The 18451-nt window shown below is 39.8% G+C and overlaps 1 protein-coding gene across 1 annotated transcript in view; it reads left to right on the top strand.

Moving 5' to 3' along the window:
• Positions 1-17946, top strand: part of ALDH7A1 (aldehyde dehydrogenase 7 family member A1) — a 38441-nt gene extending 20495 nt beyond the window's left edge. Inside the window, exons 10-18 of the mRNA XM_036849262.1 lie at positions 1109-1150; positions 3104-3198; positions 5168-5252; positions 6393-6499; positions 8948-9064; positions 10164-10261; positions 10879-10952; positions 13802-13877; positions 15505-17946. Coding sequence (XP_036705157.1) covers positions 1109-1150; positions 3104-3198; positions 5168-5252; positions 6393-6499; positions 8948-9064; positions 10164-10261; positions 10879-10952; positions 13802-13877; positions 15505-15559 — 749 coding nt within the window. The 3' untranslated portion in view covers positions 15560-17946. The remainder of the gene's footprint in view (positions 1-1108; positions 1151-3103; positions 3199-5167; positions 5253-6392; positions 6500-8947; positions 9065-10163; positions 10262-10878; positions 10953-13801; positions 13878-15504) is intronic.
• Positions 17947-18451: the final 505 nt, after the last annotated feature.

The raw sequence follows: 18451 nt of genomic DNA, 5'->3' as shown, positions 1-18451 counted from the left end.
AAACAGTATTGTAACAAATTCAATAAACACTTTAAAAATGGTCCACATTAAAAAAAAAAAAAAACAAAAACTTAAAAAGGGCACACAAAAAAGTGAAAAGAACAACCTATAGAATGGGAGAAAATATTTAGAAATCCTTTATCTGATAAGGGATTTGTGTCTAGAATATATAAAGAATTCTTACAATTCAGTAATATAAAAGACAACCCAATTAAAAAATGGGCAAGCATTTGATTAGATTATTTCTTCAAAGATAAACAAATGGCCAGTTAAGTATGTGCAGTGGTGCTCAAGATCGTTAATCCTGCTTCTCCCACTAGCAGATACTGTCCTCCTCCCTACCCCTCCTTTTAACTCAAATCGGTAGTTTGTAGTTCTCGTATAAGTAGTACCATTAGTAGGATTACAATTCTTAAATGATGCATCTGCCTGTCTTAAGTTGTAGGTGCTTTTCCTGGAGGGGGTTGGTGGTTTTGAACATAGTTAGGGAGCACATAGAGAATTGGAAGGATATGGAAGGTGGAGATGGAATTGTCAGATCTTATGGTAATACTGTATTCTTGGGAAATTGTCATACAATTTTCCAAGTGACTGCACCATTTCATACTAACTGTTTGGAGTTTTGGGGGATATAATTTCAAACTTAGAGAAATTCCATGGCTAATACAAGGAATTCCCATATACCCTTTAATGAGTTTTACCAACTGTACCATTTTTAAAATCACTTTAGCAACACACACACACACACACACACACAAACACATATATATTGTGAGAGCATATTTTTGAACCTTTTGAGAAAATTGAAGACATTGTATTCCTTTACCACTAAATGTGTTTTGTGTATTTCCTAAGAACAAGGACATTCTATCATATAACCATGATACAATTATTAAAATCAGGAATCTAGACATTGATGCGATGCTCATGCTTTTTTTTTTTTCCCTTGAAAATTTTTTTTAATTGAGTTACAGTTTATTTGTGTTCATGCTATGTTTTAAATCAGAAAATAAATTAAAACAATTGGGATAGGCTATGATTTGAGGCCGTGTAGCTGTGTGCATTAAACAATGAAATAGGAATTAATTTGTGTTTATATATTTTAAAGGGAGAAGTTTATTAGAACTTGGAGGAAACAATGCAATTATAGGTAAGGCTGCCTTTTCTTCTTTGTTTGCGTGATTTCTGTTTAGAATATCTTCAGTAGCCATCCTGAATGTATAGAACTTGTGTAAGAACTCATCCCTTTTATGTTGTGTGTGTGTCTAAGATCTAATTCCCATGCTTAGGAACTTTCCTTGTGAGACAGGACACATGGTTTGAAGGCAGAGATAACTAGGAGGGAAAGGCGTTCATGTTCGGAAAATGTTACCTGGGGCTTAGAATCTGTGTATGAGACTTTCTAATGTGTCATTGTTTCTTATTTTCCTTCTGTTTTTTGAAAACTGGCCACATGTTTCTCTAGAATAAATAAGTAACTCTTATGTGACCTGCTCTTCCCAAAAACATTAGTTTGTCTTCAGTGGGGTATTGAGTGCTTTTACATTGGGAAGGAACACTTCCTTAAGGCATTTTATCATTTACCTATAGTCTTGGAGATTATTTAATTCTCTTTTTCACTTTTTGACACAAAAGGAAATAGTCTACCAGCCTAACTTCTGGATAATATAATGAACATCAGTTGGTTGAGACTTCATAGAATCATGAATTTTATGGTAAAAACTTGCTAATTGTATATTGCCATCATTATCATCATGTTTAAATGCTTATGTGTTTGTGGGGTACACCAGAAATATAAAAATTATATGGTGAAGGGTTTGTTTTGGATGAACTTCTGATTTTGTAAAAGAGAGAGTTGATTAGAAAATATAGTTAGCGTTTATTGATCAGTGGGTATGTGCCAGGCACTGTGCTCAGTTTTTTCATATGCAATATGTCATTTAATCCTCAAAGTAACCCCATGAGGCAGATACCTTTATTAATCTCATTTGAAGGTTACACCCCAAGGCTTAAAATGATTATGTGCCTGAAGTGACAGAGCCAGCATTTGTATCCTGGCAATCAGACCCCAGAGCATAGCTCTCTTCCTAAAACTCCTTACTATCGTCCATTAGTACCCCAGATAATATTATCCAATTTTATGGATGAGGAAACTGAGGCTTAAAAAGTTAAAATAGCACAGTGAAAAAGTGGTGGTGGTGGATAAGAACTTTGGTCTGTTTGGTTGTGTAATCCACCTTCTTAACCATCATGCTAGTCTGAGAATGCTCTTAGACTGGACAGGGGAAAATTGAAGATGTAAGAGGGAATTGGGACTGTAAGTTTCTGAAACAGATAGAAAGGAAGGAATTATAAGTAATACAATGGATCAATGGAAGGGTAACCTTGTAAAGACTATGCTGGTTTTTTCTTCGGAGGGCAGAAGAGGAGGAGGAAGGAATAGACAAAAGTAGAGAGCAATCTGAAAGTGATTTTGCACTGATCTCTTCAGAGATGCAGAGGAAGCAGGAAAGGGCCTTGTGTGTGATCACTTTGAGATTTTCCTCGAAGTAAAGGGTGAAGACATCTGGAGCAGGAGTAAAGGGCTGGAGGGGTTTGAGGCATTTGAAAAAGCTTCTGTAGCGGGGAGAACAAGAGGCATTTTACGGAATGGACTGATGCAGATGAGGGTGCAGAGGTTGTTGGAGAGCTTGGTTTGATGGCGGTAGTAAATCAGAAGGATCCCACTGACTTCTCTATGGGCCCAGGGAAGCCGCCATCTAAATGGGCGGTGGGGTTGAGACTGGAGGCAAGTAAAACTGACAAAGACGGTGGTGCTCTTAGAGAAGAGACCACATGAAGGTGCAGAGAAGGCTCAGTCAGCATCAGAAACTTCAGAGAGCTGAAAGATGAAGAGGTCAGAGGAGGGGGAGCTCATCCCTCTGTTCTCATATCACTTTCTTTGGGAGAAAAGTTGCCTCTGCGGTATGAACTTGCTTATTTTACAAGGATAGTTCTGGCGTTCCCTCACTGCGCTTTCTGAAGGCATCATCTTATACCAGGTAGTGAAGTACCTCGTCTGCCTACCTCACGACACTGATGCGTGTGTTTCTGCTTCCCCAAGCTTTTGAGGATTCGGACCTCAGCTTAGTCGTTCCCTCAGCTCTCTTTGCAGCCGTGGGGACAGCCGGCCAGAGGTGTACCACTGCGAGGCGCCTGGTGAGTGTGTCTGCATGGGCCCGTGAGAGTGTCCTCCTCTTCCAGTGCTGCTTTTCAACACACTGTACTGTTAAGGAGGTGTCGTAGAAACGCTGCTAGAAACGTGTATTCCCTGGATGTGGTTGGCAAACATGTGGCCCTGCTGCTCTGTTCTGTGCTCGTGGCAGATGCTGCTGGTCAGCGAGGGGCTCTGCCTTACCTCCCCAAGCTGAACGTGGTCCAGTCCTCATTGACTGGAGTTGGACGTGGGTGATGAGACCCGCTTTCAGTCCTACACCTAGAACAATGTGGACAAAGTCCCATGTCACTTAGAGAATAAAACAAGATAAACATTTGAAAAATTCAAAACTATTTGCTAAAAGGTAGATAGTCTTAGCTTTCTTGTAAAAACATTTTAAGTAGTAAAATATTTTAAAAAATTAAAAATTTTTGGCTTATAGGTCAAGTCTTAGATTTGACTTGATGTGACGTAGTTTATTGGAAAGTAAGTATATGTGTGTTCTCTCTATATAAGTATATAAGTCTTCATGCATATATATAGGGCACATTAATATTAAGTGCATGTGAGGAGAGTGGTTTCGCTTCAGTGTTTGGGGTTTGGGAAGTTTAATCTCCACACTTAGATTTGAGCTGGATTTTAAAATGTTTTTGTGTGGGATACAACCTTGATTTTCATGACTCATGCTATTGAAAAACTGGGCCAAACAAATTTTGATTAGGTAGAAAATTTGGCTACAATTGCCTTTTTAAAAATTGTTGAGTTTTCCTCCTGTAATTAAAAAAAAAAAAAACAGTTTACAATTGAATTATGCAGGAATTGGCTTTGGGTTTTTCCTCTCACCCACAATGAGTATGAACAAATTCTTTATAGGGTTGACATAATCTAAATTAATTAGAATAGATAAGAAATATAGGGAAATTAAGTCTTTACTTTTGCCATAACTTTTCATATTCACTTTTTCCTGTATTTTACAATGAATATAAATCCTTCCTTTGCTTTTATATTACTCAGTTGACGTGGTATGAACTGCGGTATGAACTCGCTTGTTTTACAGGGATAGTTCTAACGTTCTCTTACTGCACTTTTTTTTTTTTCTATTTATTTGTTTATTTAAATGCTCTGCGGTTTTAACTGGCAGAAACCCAGAGCCTGCACTTTCTAAAGGCATCATCTTATACCAGTTAGTAAAGTACCTTGTCTGCCTACTACGATAGAATATCTAAGCTACGATGTTTGTAAAGTATTTACAATTTATTGAATTTGTTCACCTTAAACATTTATTACCTTAAGGCTAAGAAGGAAACAAGGGTACTCCAAAAGATTATAATCTTAATTGCATGGTAAACTATGAAATGACATAAAAGTCAAGCATTTCTTTATTTGGTCAACCTTTATTTTTCCTTTGTGTCCTGGAGCAAATATACATAGCCATGCTTTATATTTAGTGTCAAATATTGGAGGATACTGTTAGTCATAACCCAAATCAATTTTTGTAGGGACTGTAGTGGTATACAGAAAAATCCATTCCAGTACTATGGACCTCTCTGTGATTTATCGTTGGCCCTCTGTATCCATGGTTCTTCCAAATCTGCAGATCCAACCAATTGGGAACCATGTAGTCCTGTAGAATTTACTCTCGAAAAATATTTTTATACAGGTGGACCCGTGCAGTTCAAACCCATGTTTTTCAAGGGTCAACTGTATAAATCCGTACTGTTAAGAAAAATTGAGGGAATTCCCTGGCGGTCCAGTGGTTAGGACTCTGTGCTTTCACTGCTGAGGGTGCAGGTTCAATCCCTGGTTGGGGAACTAAGACCTACAAGCTGTGCACCACGGCCAAAAAAAAAAAAAAAGGCTGGGGGAAAAAAATAAAAATTGTGCATTTTGAACAATTTCGTACATTTATTTGTGCTATTTAATAGTCCATTTATATGTACTAATCCCTTGAATGTTTCTTTTTTCATTTAGTTTTTACATGAAAGCATTCATGATGAAGTTGTTAATAGACTTAAAAAGGCCTATGCACAGATCCGTGTTGGGAACCCGTGGGACTGTGAGTACCTGGTTGATTCCAAAGATGTTCCTTTTTGACACATGGTGTTATAAGAGTTTCTGATTTTCTCCTTTTGTTTTTTTCCCTTTCCTGAGAGGCCCGAGGGAATACAAAGCAGTTTATTTTGCATTTGGGGTGACATGTCTGCTCCTAGGTTAGGATCTCAGTACTTGACGTGGGCCGGTGGGTGAGCTTGGGAGATGCTATTGAGATGGGATGAGTTTGAGAAGCTTTTCCCTCTTCACTTCCCTCCTCCCAGATACCACCATCCTCCCTCATGCAAGGTTGCAAGAGTCACCTGCCTGACTTCTGCTTCCACTTCTGCCTTCCACCATAACCAAAGTAATTTTTAAAAATGTAATTAAATAATTCACTCTCTTGCTAAAAACACTCATTGCTGTTTGACTAAAACTTGGATGGCTTTTGAGACCCTTTTTGCAAGTTCACAGTCTTTCGTGATCTGACCTCGGCCGCGTCCCCGCCCGCCTTCTGGACCCGCTGTGCACCATTTGGCCCGTTGCTCCCTGAGCTCCGGCTTCTCCAACCTTCTTTCAGTGCTCCGGACATTCCAGGCTCTGCCCTGCTGGAGTTGCTCTTTGCCCAGCCCTTCCCACCTCCTCGCTGAGGCCTACCTATATCTTCCTTCTTCCTCTGTCCCACGGTCGCCTTTAATGCTCTGGTTTCTGGCAGCCATACAGAGGGAGCATCAGCCTCTTCCCCTTAAATTGTTCACCGACTGCTGGTTCTGTGACGTTCTTAGAGAATGATCACCCTGTAATGAGTAAGCAGAGCCTATATTTTTACTGCAGTACTCTGATGAATTGATAGCTCTTTCCCTAGATTTGGCCCTCCATGTTTCTGTATAGAAAGCTTATGAGGACCCAGCCATACCTTCTTCTTTGCATATCTTCTGTGGCTGCTTTTGCACTACATTGGCGGAATTGAGTAGTCGTGGCAGAGACCACATGTCATGCAAAGCATTAAATAGTTACCGTCCGGCTCTTTGCAGAGAAAGGTTGCTGACTCCTGCTCTAAACTGAGGGGATATATGAAGGGATTGGTCTGTTCATTGGGGAAGCTGTTTAATTATAAAATGATGCCAGTTAGGGTGAAATGAAGAGCATTCCTTTTTCTTTCCAGCTAATGTTCTCTATGGGCCACTCCACACCAAACAGGCAGTGAGCATGTTTCTTGGAGCAGTGGAGGAAGCAAAGAAAGAAGGTGGCACCGTGGTCTATGGTGGCAAGGTAATGACAACTTGAGATCAGGAGTGACAGGTTCTTTCTTTTCCTTTCGCACAAGCAGGGCTCCGGGTAAATTGATGAAGGGTGCCTGACTGCCACTTTTCTTTTCTCCATCCCTTTTATAACGGGGAAATACATATTTTAAAGAATGGCAATGTAACGTGAATGGAACATTTCTGGAAAGACACAACTCAGAGCCAGGGTTGCCTTTGAATTGAGTCCCTGGGAATTTGTATGGAAGGGAGACCTCTTTTTCATGGTATGGAAGACTGTATTTAGTGCAATTTAAAATCCGTATTTAGTAGTGATTATTAAGTCATTTAAGGCAGGGAATCAAAAAAAAAATACATACCAAAAGCATTTTTAACACATATTACTATTGTCGACGAAAAATTAGTTGATTTATGAAAGAAATGGAAATTTTTATTTGAGCCAAATTGAGGATTATAACCCGGGAACAGCACCTCAGAAAGCTCCGAGAACCGTTCTGCCTGTTAGAAGTCAAGGCAGTTATATAAGTTTTTTAGACAGAGGGCTGTACATTGAATGACGTATCTTTGACAGTTTACACAATCTAGATCTAAGCGTCATCATGGCCCCTTACAAGATAAGGAATGTTACCTTTTAAGGAGTTGTCTTGGTGGTGCTAGGAGAATGTTGCTGTTTATGGTTGAGCAGGTATTTATGCCGATGGGGAGGTTTGGTTGATGCATGACACAGATACACAGTGCACAGCTGAGGGGAGAGAGGAGGCCATAGGGCAGAGAAAGTTTTTCATGTTTAAATTTTTCTTGTCTTGCCATAAAATATGAATTTCATTTCACACTATATTTGTTTGATTCTTGAGATGTAGATTCAAGGCATTTTCTTCATGTATGATAGGAATTTGTCTTCATCCTTGAATAAGCTATACATATAATTTATTATCTACAATTTATTTTCACTTCTTTAAAAATCACTGAAAACTGAATCTCTTGCAAAGCTCTCTGAGAAGCAGAATCCTTCTCCCTAGTCTCTCAAGATTGACATACCCACATCTCATTGGATAGAGATGTGTATGTGTATTTGTACTTTTTGTTACTTACCTTGAGTTTTTTTAAGCATTTAACTTAATCTTTAGAAGTAGCTCTTTTTTCCCCTTTGTGTAATATTTACTTAAGTTACATAATGCAATATGGTATTGTGATAACAAATACAGCTGTCACATACAGGGTTGGGAGTAAATACAGATGACTCTTGGTAAATGTACAGCTCAGAGGGTGAGAGCAGAATTACACAGTCACCCTGGAGAGCTGACCACCAGCCAAGCAGCTTGCTGCAGGCATCAGAATATTTTATAGCAGTTAAGTGGAGATGAACTAGTAATTTGGTTATGTGGAGGTTAGTTAGGAGAGTGTCTATAGTATACCCTTTTAGAGCATTTGATTTCTGTATTAATGTGTTAATTTGCTAGGGCTGCCATAGCAAAATATCACAGACTGGGTGGCTTAAACAACAAATTTGTCTCACAGTTCTGGAAGCTGAGTCCCAAATCAAGGTGCTGGCCGGGTTGGTTCTTCCTGGTGAGGCCTCTGTCCCTGGCTTGCAGACGGCCACCTTCTCTCCATGTCCTCACATGGCCTTTCCTCCCTGCCTGGAGAGAGGAGGTCCCTGGTGTCTCTTCCTCTTCTTATGAGGAATTATTTCTATCTGATTAGGGCCTCACCCACATGACCTCATTTAACTTTACCTCCTTAAAGGTCCTGTCTCCATATTTAGTCATAATGGGAGCGGGGTGGGTTTAAAGCTTCAACATAAGAATTTGGGGGTGTGGATATGGGCACAATACAGTTTGTAACAGAACAGGTATGGATTACCTCTTTTAAAATTATGTGAAGTTAAAAATAACCACCTGTAACAGCGTTTTTTCACTGTAACTTGGTCATGATGCATGGCACAGCTCTCTATCCTTGACTCCTTTTTTCTATTTTTTTTCTGACCAACTAAGTTAGAACCAATAAGAGGCAGAGAAAATTTTCATTCATGATGGGAAGTCATTTTGGAGAAATAATTCACTTATAAATGGTGTTTATTTTTTTTTTCTCAAAATTATAAACAAAGATGGTATCCTCTGACTCCAAGAACCAGAAAACAAAATGCTCTTGTTTTTTTTTTTTTTAATAAATTTTATTTATTTATTTATTTATTTATGGCTGCGTTGGGTCCTTATTGCTGCACGCGGGCCCCCTCCAGTTGTGGCGAGCGGGAGCCACTCTTCGTTGTGGTGTGCGGGCTTCTCATTGCGGTGGCTTCTCTTGTTGTGGAGCACGGGCCCAGTTGCTCCGCGGCATGTGGGATCCTCCCAGACCAGGGCTCGAACCCATGTCCCCTGCACCGGCAGGCAGACTCCTAACCACTGCACCACCAGGGAAGTCCAAAATGCTCTTGTTTTTATTTCCTTCTCTACTGCAGGTTATGGATCGCCCTGGAAATTATGTAGAACCGACAATTGTTACAGGCCTTGACCACAACGCAACCATTGTACACACAGAGACTTTTGCCCCGATTCTTTATGTGTTTAAATTCAAGGTAAAAAAATGGATTCCTTTTCTCTTTTCTCTAGTTCAACATTGAAACAAATGAGAAGACTAGGAGAAAATAAAGGCATATTAAATTTCACTCAGGCTTTAGGGAGGTTTTAGAAAGTCACTCCGATTAGTAAAGATTTGAAGGTTAAGGACAAACTATGATGAGATGAACACTTTAAACAGTAGAGCATAAGCTAGCTGCCAGGGGAATTAAGACAAGTAGAGGGCCAACATTGAATTTTATGGGGAGCGTGGCCCTCATCACCTGTATCAGCTGTGTTGATACAGTTGAGCTGTGTGGACTATGAAGTCAGCTTCTGCACAAAAGGGACCAGGTAGTTTGATAGTCTGAGTAGTCTGAGTGCTAAGTATCAGTGGACAAAATGAGAAGATACAAGGGCAATTTGTAGACATACAATTACAACTTGTATCAGAGGACAGGCTGCAGAGGTTTTAACAGATAAAGGTAACTAGAGGGTCTCCTTCCCAGCACGAGACAGGCCCTACCATGCCAGCAGATGTCTAGAGATTGAATCAAGGCTTGGCTATGCCATGGTTAACAGTTAAAGGATAATGAGACTTATAGCTTGTTGCAATTATATGATTGCATTAATTAAAATCTTGCTTTAAGTTGTCTATTATTGTTTCACATAATGTGTCTACAGAGTATAATTTCATGTTTTGTCTTGTGTCTGTGTGTTTGACTGTGAGTTCCTGAGCAAATCATTTAGCCTCTCTTGCCTAATCTGTACAATAGGGATAATACAGAACCTGTGTCATTGGGTGAGGATTAAATGTATAAATGCATGCTCAATGCCTAGGTCAGTGTGTTGCACATAGTAAGAGCTCAGTAAATAACAGCTCTTATACATAGTGGCTTGAATGGAAGAATGTACTCATGTTTTTCTCAAAGTTGAGGTAAGGGGAAAATCCCACAAAGCAGGGTACAAGATAAACAGAATTAGGAAGATGTTGACTCCTTAGTTTCCTTTTGTGCACTAAAATTATACTGGTAAATTTCACGAAATGAGTTTACCATTAGTTAATTTGGATCTGAACAGTGTGTATCATCTAACAGCTTTCAATGTCTGTCCTTTTAGAATGAAGACGAGGTCTTTGCATGGAATAATGAAGTAAAACAGGGACTTTCAAGTAGCATCTTTACCAAGGATTTGGGCAGAATCTTTCGCTGGCTTGGGTATAACTTTGTCTATTTTGAAAACTTACGTTAAGTCTGAGTTGTGTGGTGAATGGGCTATAAAAAAAGAAAATGAAACCATCACAGGTGAAAATATTTTTTTTAATAAATTTATTTATTTATATTTTTAAATTTTGGCTGCATTGGGTCTTCGTTGCTGCGTGTGGGCTTTCTCTAGTTGCAGCGCGCGGGGGCTACACTTCATAGCGGTTGTGGTGCACGGGCTTTTCATTGCGGTGGCTTCTCTTGTTGCGGAGCGTGGGCTCAGTAGTTGTGGCTCTCGGGCTCTAGAGCACAGGCTCAGTAGTTGTGGCTCACGGGCTTAGTTGCTCTGTGGCATGTGGGATCTTCCTGGACCAGGGATCAAACCCGTGTCCCCTGCATTGGCAGGCGGATTCTTAACCACTTCGCCACCAGGGAAGTCCCCTATTTTTTTTTTCTTTTTTTTTTTTTGTTTAGCATTGAGAGTCTTAGAGGTTTTGTTTGGATTATTTATTCATTTCTGTACATTTGCTTTGTGTGTGTGTGTGTGTGTGTGTGTGTTTTTCCTTTTTCTTTTTCTTTTTTTTTTACTTTCACATATTTTGCTTTCATTTTGCCTCCCTTTTTACACACAGCCCAAAAGGATCAGACTGTGGCATTGTAAACGTCAACATTCCAACGAGTGGGGCTGAGATTGGAGGTGCATTTGGTACGTAGAGAATCCTTTCTCCTTTTTCATGTTGGGCAGTTTATTAGTCTGCCGGGGCTGCCATAACAAAATACCAGACTGGGTGGCTCAAACAATAGAAATGTGTTTTCTCACATTCCTGGAGGCTGGAAGTCCAAGGTCAAGGTGTTGGCAGGTTTGGTTTTTCCTGAGGCCTCTCTTCTGGCGTGTAGATGGCCACCTTCCTCCTGTGTCCTCCCATGGCCTGTTCTCTGTGCACGTACATTCCTGGTGTCTCTTTATCTTCTTAGAAGGACATTAGTCCTATTGGCTTAAAACCCCACCTTTATGACTTCATTTCGCCTTCATTACCTCCTTAAGGGCCCTGTTGCCAAATACAGCCAGCCACGCTCTAAGGAATTGGAGGTTAGGGCTTCAACCTGTGAAATTGGGGCAGGGGGAATACAATTCAGTCCATAACAGGTGGCAAAGAAAAAGCACTAGTATTTTAGAAAAGTTTGACCAAGACACTGAAATAATAATCTTACCTGGTCTGACATGCTCGAGAGAGTTATGCTCTGTATTCAGAGTTGTCCAAGGCCCTGCATTTTATTCTCAGATGCAGCATCATGTTAGAACAGGGGCCCTTCACCTGAATTATGTGAACCCCTGAAATGGCATCTGTTTTCTTGGGAGACGCTTGAAGACCCCAAAAAGATTAAGAACCTCTGCTTTAAAGCCAGAAAATTTCACATGAAAAATTCTGTTTTTTACTTGCAAAGTGGGCATAGTAAATATTACACATTGTCTTTTATCTTAGATAAAATATTGAGTTGTTTCTTTTCATTGGGCCCAGCTCCTCTTTTCTCTTAATGACCCTGGGGCTCTTGATGCTTAAACTTGGTACTCATAGTAAAAGTTTTTGTTTTTTTTTTTAAAAAAGGCCTTCCCAACAATCATATATTAACTTACTAAAAATTATCCAAAATATAGTAAAAACAGATTGCATTATTTATATATATGTACACACACAGAAGTAAAACAAACATACATTACAACCTGTAAAAATTTAAATAATTAGAAGCCTTCTTTTATACATTTTAAAGCAGTGGGCAATTACTGTTCAGCGTACAGACATTGATAGACGTTCCTGATTTCAGTTTAGCCTTTTATCTCTGCGCTCCACTATTAAGTGAGCGTCTGTTCCTTCTGTAGGCCTTCAATCCCTGTTTCCAGCCCATGCCTTCTCTCTCCAATTGACTCTTTTATTTCAGCCTTTACGGTTAATTTCTAAAGTTTTTAAGAAGTCTCATAAAGCAAAAAGCAGTTCTGCCCCATACTTTGGTCTTCCTCCTGCTTTCCCAGAGGCAGCTACTTTGAGATTCTTACTGAAGGAAAAAGAAAATTGACCTTTGAATTTACTTCAGTTTTTCTAAGTAATGTGCTTTAACTGCTCTTTCACAACTTTAGACATTATGTACTGACCCTTTGTTATCGTAGATTAACTTTCTTAAACCCTCCCTCTCTTTTCCTGTGAGACATTATTGCACAGGGTGAGGTCTAGAGGAAACCAGATACTAAGTATCTGGCTCCTAAGTCTTCTCCCAGTGTAGTAGTCACAGAAGATGTGCTTAATTCTTCCTGCATTGGATTGTGACAACATACGTGAAACATTGTCTACCAGCAAAGCATAGAGACTCAGTACCCAAGGCTTTTATTGGGGGTCGGTCACACAGGCAACCTCTGCCTAAGCACCCAAATTCCAGACTCCCTGAAGGAAAGCAGGTATTTAACATAAATCACATTGTTTGCTCAATGAGACAGTGTAGGGAACTGTTTAGCCTACAAGTTTCCAGATGCCAGCAACACTGTAAGCAGACCTGCTATGTCTTTTCTGCACAGATTGTAAGTTTTTCTCAGCCTTTGGAAGCTATAACTTACTTGTCTTCTGGTTTCCATTACTGTGGTTGAAAAGCCCAATCCACTTTGATTTCTGATCTTTTTTTCTCCCATTTCAAAAAATTTGGGGTCTGTTATTTATGTCTGATGTTCTGAAATTCTTCAGTAATATGCCTCAATGGAGTAAACATTTTTGTTGGACAGTCAATGGGCCAGTAATTGGCCTTAGCATTGGGACTCACAGTTTTTAGTTCTGGGAAGTTTTTGATAGTTTTATTTTGTTTTGATAGTGTTTCTTTGACATTTTTTTCCCTTTGATTTTTCTGTATTTTAATTTCTAGAACTCCTATTATTTGAATGTTATCTCTTGAAGAATTATCTAATTGTGTTATTTTTTCCCCTCTTATTTTCCATCTCGTTAGTCTTTTTGGGAGATTTCCTCAAACTTTTCTTCTAACCCTTCTGTTGTTTTTTTCTCCTCTGCTCTTACTAAAAATGATACTAAGTGTGCTTTGATGGCACACTTTTAAACAGTACCTTTTTCTTGTTTTATGGAATCATTATCTTTTTGTAACCTTTAGAAATATTAATATGACATTTAAAAATTTTTATTATAAAATCAGTTTATGTATACTGTAGAAAATTATATACAGATAAGCATAAATGGGAAAATAAAATTACATTTCCACTGTTCAGAGGTTTCCACTCTTAACACCTTGGTCTAATGGTAAGGTTTTTTTTAAGGTGCTTCCTGACATTTCTGTTTTTTTGGTTAATTCCTTTTACTTTATTTTCCAACTTAGTTCCCTTTTTCCCATTTGGTTTGGTCTCTGTCTTTTATTTATTTGTTTGCAGAGGGGATACTCTGGCTACCTGTAAGGTAGCTGGTCAGGTAGCTCTGGTCTCCTGGTGTCTTCATTTCTGTGATCCTGAGTAGGAGCCCACACAGAGGCACTGCACGAGATTCATGAGCTGCTTGTGTATTTCTCTAGGAGGAGAGAAGCACACTGGCGGTGGCAGGGAGTCTGGTAGTGATGCCTGGAAACAGTACATGAGAAGATCTACTTGGTAAGAAAAGGCTTTGGGAAAATGGTTTGGCTTTACAGCCTCTGGAATGTGCTTCTACAGTCTCCTACTGTCTGCTCTGTGTTTGTGCAGTTTCTCTTGATTTTATGTTTCTAACATTCCACAGCTCTCCCCTGCCAGAGCATCTATTTGGTGCTATTATTTTCCTACCCATCTGTCCAGCTTCAGCTAGTGCCCAGCGCCTGACTGTGAAACCACCTCGGTAGTGGTTTCTGTCTAGAGACAGCACAGGAGCAGGACACTTGGGGTCAACCAGCAGGAGAAAGTGGAAGAGGCTGTCCTTTCAGTTTTTTTCCTTGGGTACAGTTACCACCCCTGCAGACTGCCAGGGCAGTAGGACGTGGAGGTGTGCAGGCGGGCTGCGGGCCTGGCTAGCGAGCTGGGGGATACAGCTCTGGGAATAGTGAGCACAAGCTTTGAAAGTGGATTAGCACGTTCACAGCACAAGGGTAGCTGGCAAGGGAACCTGTTGCTGGGACGTTCTGGCTAGGAGCTGCTTTTTCTTTGTTTTCTGTGTTCCCTCCCTCTTTGGTAGAAATCAGTTTATCCAAGAGCAGTAAAATGGTGTGTGGGGTCAGGCCCATGTCGTGTTAGGTTGTAGAAAGAGCACAGGGTGAGGAACCCAGGACACCGTCTGTCTCATTTACTGCTTCTCACTGGCTCTGGAACCTCTCGGGGAGAGGGGTTTCCTACACCTTCGCTCATTGTCTCCTCAGCAACTTCACGTCTGTTAGGAATTTTTTTTTCCTCCAGCTTTATTGAGGTATAATTGACAAATAAAATTGTAATACATTTAAAGTGTGCAACATGATGATTTGACATACACATACATTGTGAAAAGATTCCCGCAATCAAGTTAGCACATCCTTTACCTCACAACAGTGTGTGTGTGTGTGTGTGTGTGTGTGTGAGTGTGAGAGAGAGAGAGAGAGAGAGAGAGAGAGAGAGAGAGAGCGAGAGAGCGAGCTTAAGATCTACTCTTAGCGAATTTCAAGTATATATCAGGAGTTTCTGAGGTGCTTTGGCTATGGCTTATTTACTCTCAGACACATGCATGCTCTTTGCCTGATTCCCATTTGTTGAAGTCAGTTATGTTCCTTTTACTTTGCTTGTGTACTTGAGATCTAGGGGACCAAGCATGTAGCTGCAGCCTTTTTGGAACCCATCTGATGGAGACACTTCCTCTCAGGAGAAAAGCCAGATGACTGACTAAGAGGGAATCTTTTATTTTCCAAATTATTATAGTTTTATTTTATTTCTATCAAAATGGGAATATCTGTATTTTTCTTCCTAATTCAGTAGAAGTTATTGAGAGACATAAAGAAGATGCAGTTATAATCCCCATATTCTTGTGCCCTGAAAACCATGACTAACACATATGTTGTGTGTCTTTCCAGAATTTTGTGTTTCTCATTTTTTTTCTTTTATAAAACTGGATCTATACTAACGTTTTTTTGTATCCTAATTTTTTTCTTCATTAACTTCTAACTTGAATATTTGACCTTGCTAATATATGCAGATCCGACACATTTTTTTAATGGCATAAAATTTCCTCTATTACGTGTATACTATCCTTCATTTAATTTTGTTCATTTTTCCCCCTCCTTAGTACCATCAACTACAGTAAGGACCTGCCTCTGGCCCAAGGAATCAAGTTTCAGTAAAGTTGCTTTCAATTGACATTTCAAGTGTTTCAGGCATTGTTGCATCTCTTTCTTCTGAAGAAGACGAAGAAAATTACTATTTGCCTTGAATAAATGGATCATTTTGAATTTGACAGTGGTTAATCCCTTATGCTTCTGAAGCCTAAATCAAGAGACTTTTTTAAAAAATAAAAATTTTCATGACATAGCCTTAAGTAATAAAAGATAGATTAGATGGATTTTTATGTTACTAGTAGTTACTGATTTTTTTTAAACTTTAGCATTATTTTTATAATTTAGAAAAAAATAGTGCATGCCATGGTAGGAATTTGAAAAATACAGAACATAATAGGGAAGAAAATAGAAGTCTTGTCAGGAGGTGCAGGAACGGCTCCTGAGCAAGTAAAGAAATCGGTAGCAAGTACTGATTCACGTCACCCTCCTCAGCAGGTGTTGGAAAGGGTGTGATTGAAGGGAGTGTCCCTTGTTTATGGAGGACCATAGCACAGTATCCCTGTGGAACGACTTGCTGTTTAAGACGTCTGAGGGCATTCATCATTATCACAGCTTCTCTCGCTCAGGATGGCTTGTGTCACCACAGAAGAAATCTGGGGGGCGGATGGAGATTTTGCTCCTGCCCTACCTAGAACCTGCACCTGTGGACGACTGTGTGGAATTCTATGCAGAGCACGTCTGGATTTCTTCTGCAACCTCAGACTGTCTTCTTTAGCTGTTAGGCTTCTTTAGTTGCCCTTAGGTTTGTTCTCAGAATAACCAAGTGTGTAGCAGCATGTGTTCGCGGTGAACTCGGCATAGTGCACTTTTTCTTTCCTGGGAGTCCACGTCCTTCTCTTGAGAAGCTGCCCGGGAGCTGCTGGAGTGGCTCAGCCCAGGGCCCTGCCGCGCTCACGCCGGCCCCTGCGGCTCTGTCTTCCTGGCAGCCTCCACTCCCCTGGAGGGCAGCAGCCGCCACCCCGTCGACTCCTGCCAGCCTGCACTGGGACAGAAGCCTCGCAAGAAGATGACACCTGTAGATGACCTGATGTGTCAGGATGTGTGGAGAGATTTAGACAACTGGCAAAGAATTTGGGGTTGAGTTATGACAGAGAAGCAAGCAAATGAAAAAACCAAGCAATGATAAATTTATCAGGGAAGGAAAGGTATATAACATGTTCCGTGGCCCAGCTGTGACTAGTGTTCAGCCAGGTATGCTGTTGTCAACCTTGAATATTAAGCCAAACGTGGACGATAGGCCTTCTGAGAGCATGTTGGCAGGGAGAGTTCAGGGTTTGAAGGTAGGTCAGAGAGGCAGGCAGTTTATGTTCTGTAGTGGAAAATCAATAATGCCTAAAATTACAAAAGCAAGAAATAGGAACATAAGCTTATAAAAGATAGGGAGCTAAATTCTGAAAATATCATTGCTTCAGGAGAGGACAAATGGGGAGTGGGGCATGGAGACAGGAGGGATTATTTTCCATAACAAGTCTTGTAGAGCTATTTGACTCTTTAAATCAAGAGAATGTATAACTTTGATTAAAAATTCAAACCAACAAAAAAATGATGTCGGAGAATCAGGTGCTTGAATCGTACGTTTCCTAACCCCCTTTCCACCCCACCTCTCCCCAGCACACACAAACTGCACACTTGTGAGCTTCCCGTTATTCAACTAGTGACTCTTTAAATATCTCATGAAAGGATGGTGCTGAAAGCCAAGTTTCCTTCCATGTGTTGAAGTACAAAATAGGTAAAAAGTATATGTGTATCAATACAAGGTTAATACAAGCAGTTGCTTAAGAAAATTACGCAGTTTGGGCATTTGTTTAAAAAAACCTTGCTATGGTTTTTCTTTGTAAGTCATGATGTTAGGTATTGTAGCCCTGTTTTTAGTGTCTATAATACTGTCTGAAGAAAGTAAAGCACCGTTTAAAACGTTTTGAGAAGCCATGTAGTAATTGGCTATTTTCATTTTGTGAAATTGAGATTAGTTTCGATTGAAATATTTTTTTAGATCCTGTTTTTTCCAAGCATATTATTTTTTAACAAGTATTTCGAAACATGAGCTGTGTTGGTGTTTTTTCAATTTTTACATTTATAATTTCTCTCCAGTCAGGTATGTATTCTCTCCAATAAGGAGGCTCTCCATCCTCCTGTGTATTTGCTAAAGCCATTCCATGGTGGCCGATATGGAATAATAATCTCTAGTACACTGGTGAGAAGGAGACCGGCAGCTCTAATCTTAGGTATAGAAGTCAAGTTAAACTGATTCTGAAAGCTTTCTTTGAAACTAATTCACAAGTTTTCTATACATGTTTCTAGCAACAAGGACATTTTTGGTCATGTTTATTAAAAAGTTTTGCCTTTACATGTCCCTCTTTGTTTTTTACTGACTTAATGAAAGTTACTTATTAGTATTTTTAACCACAGAAGTTAAAATTTACATTTGTGTGTGTTATTCCTGGCCATGTGATTTAAGGTGCTGGGAGTCCTGTACTGCTGGTTACTGGTTACACTGAGCCCCTTGTGACTGTCTGCCCCTCCCTGCCTGCATCCGGTGTCATAGCCATACTGCCAGAGTTCCCAGCTCCCACAGTGGACCTCAGTGGCTGTGATTAGCGTTTCCATTGTACATGATGGTAATAACGCCCATCCCAAACAACTGTAAAGATTAAAGGAAAAAATTACAAAAGTAACATAGTGCCTGGCAATGGTAAGAGCTCAATAAATGTTGCTATTGTTATTGGGGTATTTTGCACTTTTAAATATTGTCTATTTTCCTAAGTGAAAGTTAGAAGCATTTTTCAGGTTTCTGAAAAGCGAAGTTCTTTGAGATTTTTATCGGGATCACAGATTTATAAATAGGAAAGAACCAATTTACAATACTCATGTTTTTTAAAATCTAGGTATATGGTATGT

Source organism: Balaenoptera musculus, chromosome 3 (assembly GCF_009873245.2).
Source record: "Balaenoptera musculus isolate JJ_BM4_2016_0621 chromosome 3, mBalMus1.pri.v3, whole genome shotgun sequence".
NCBI classification, from domain to species: domain Eukaryota; kingdom Metazoa; phylum Chordata; class Mammalia; order Artiodactyla; family Balaenopteridae; genus Balaenoptera; species Balaenoptera musculus.
This window is presented reverse-complemented; position numbering and strand designations above follow the sequence as displayed.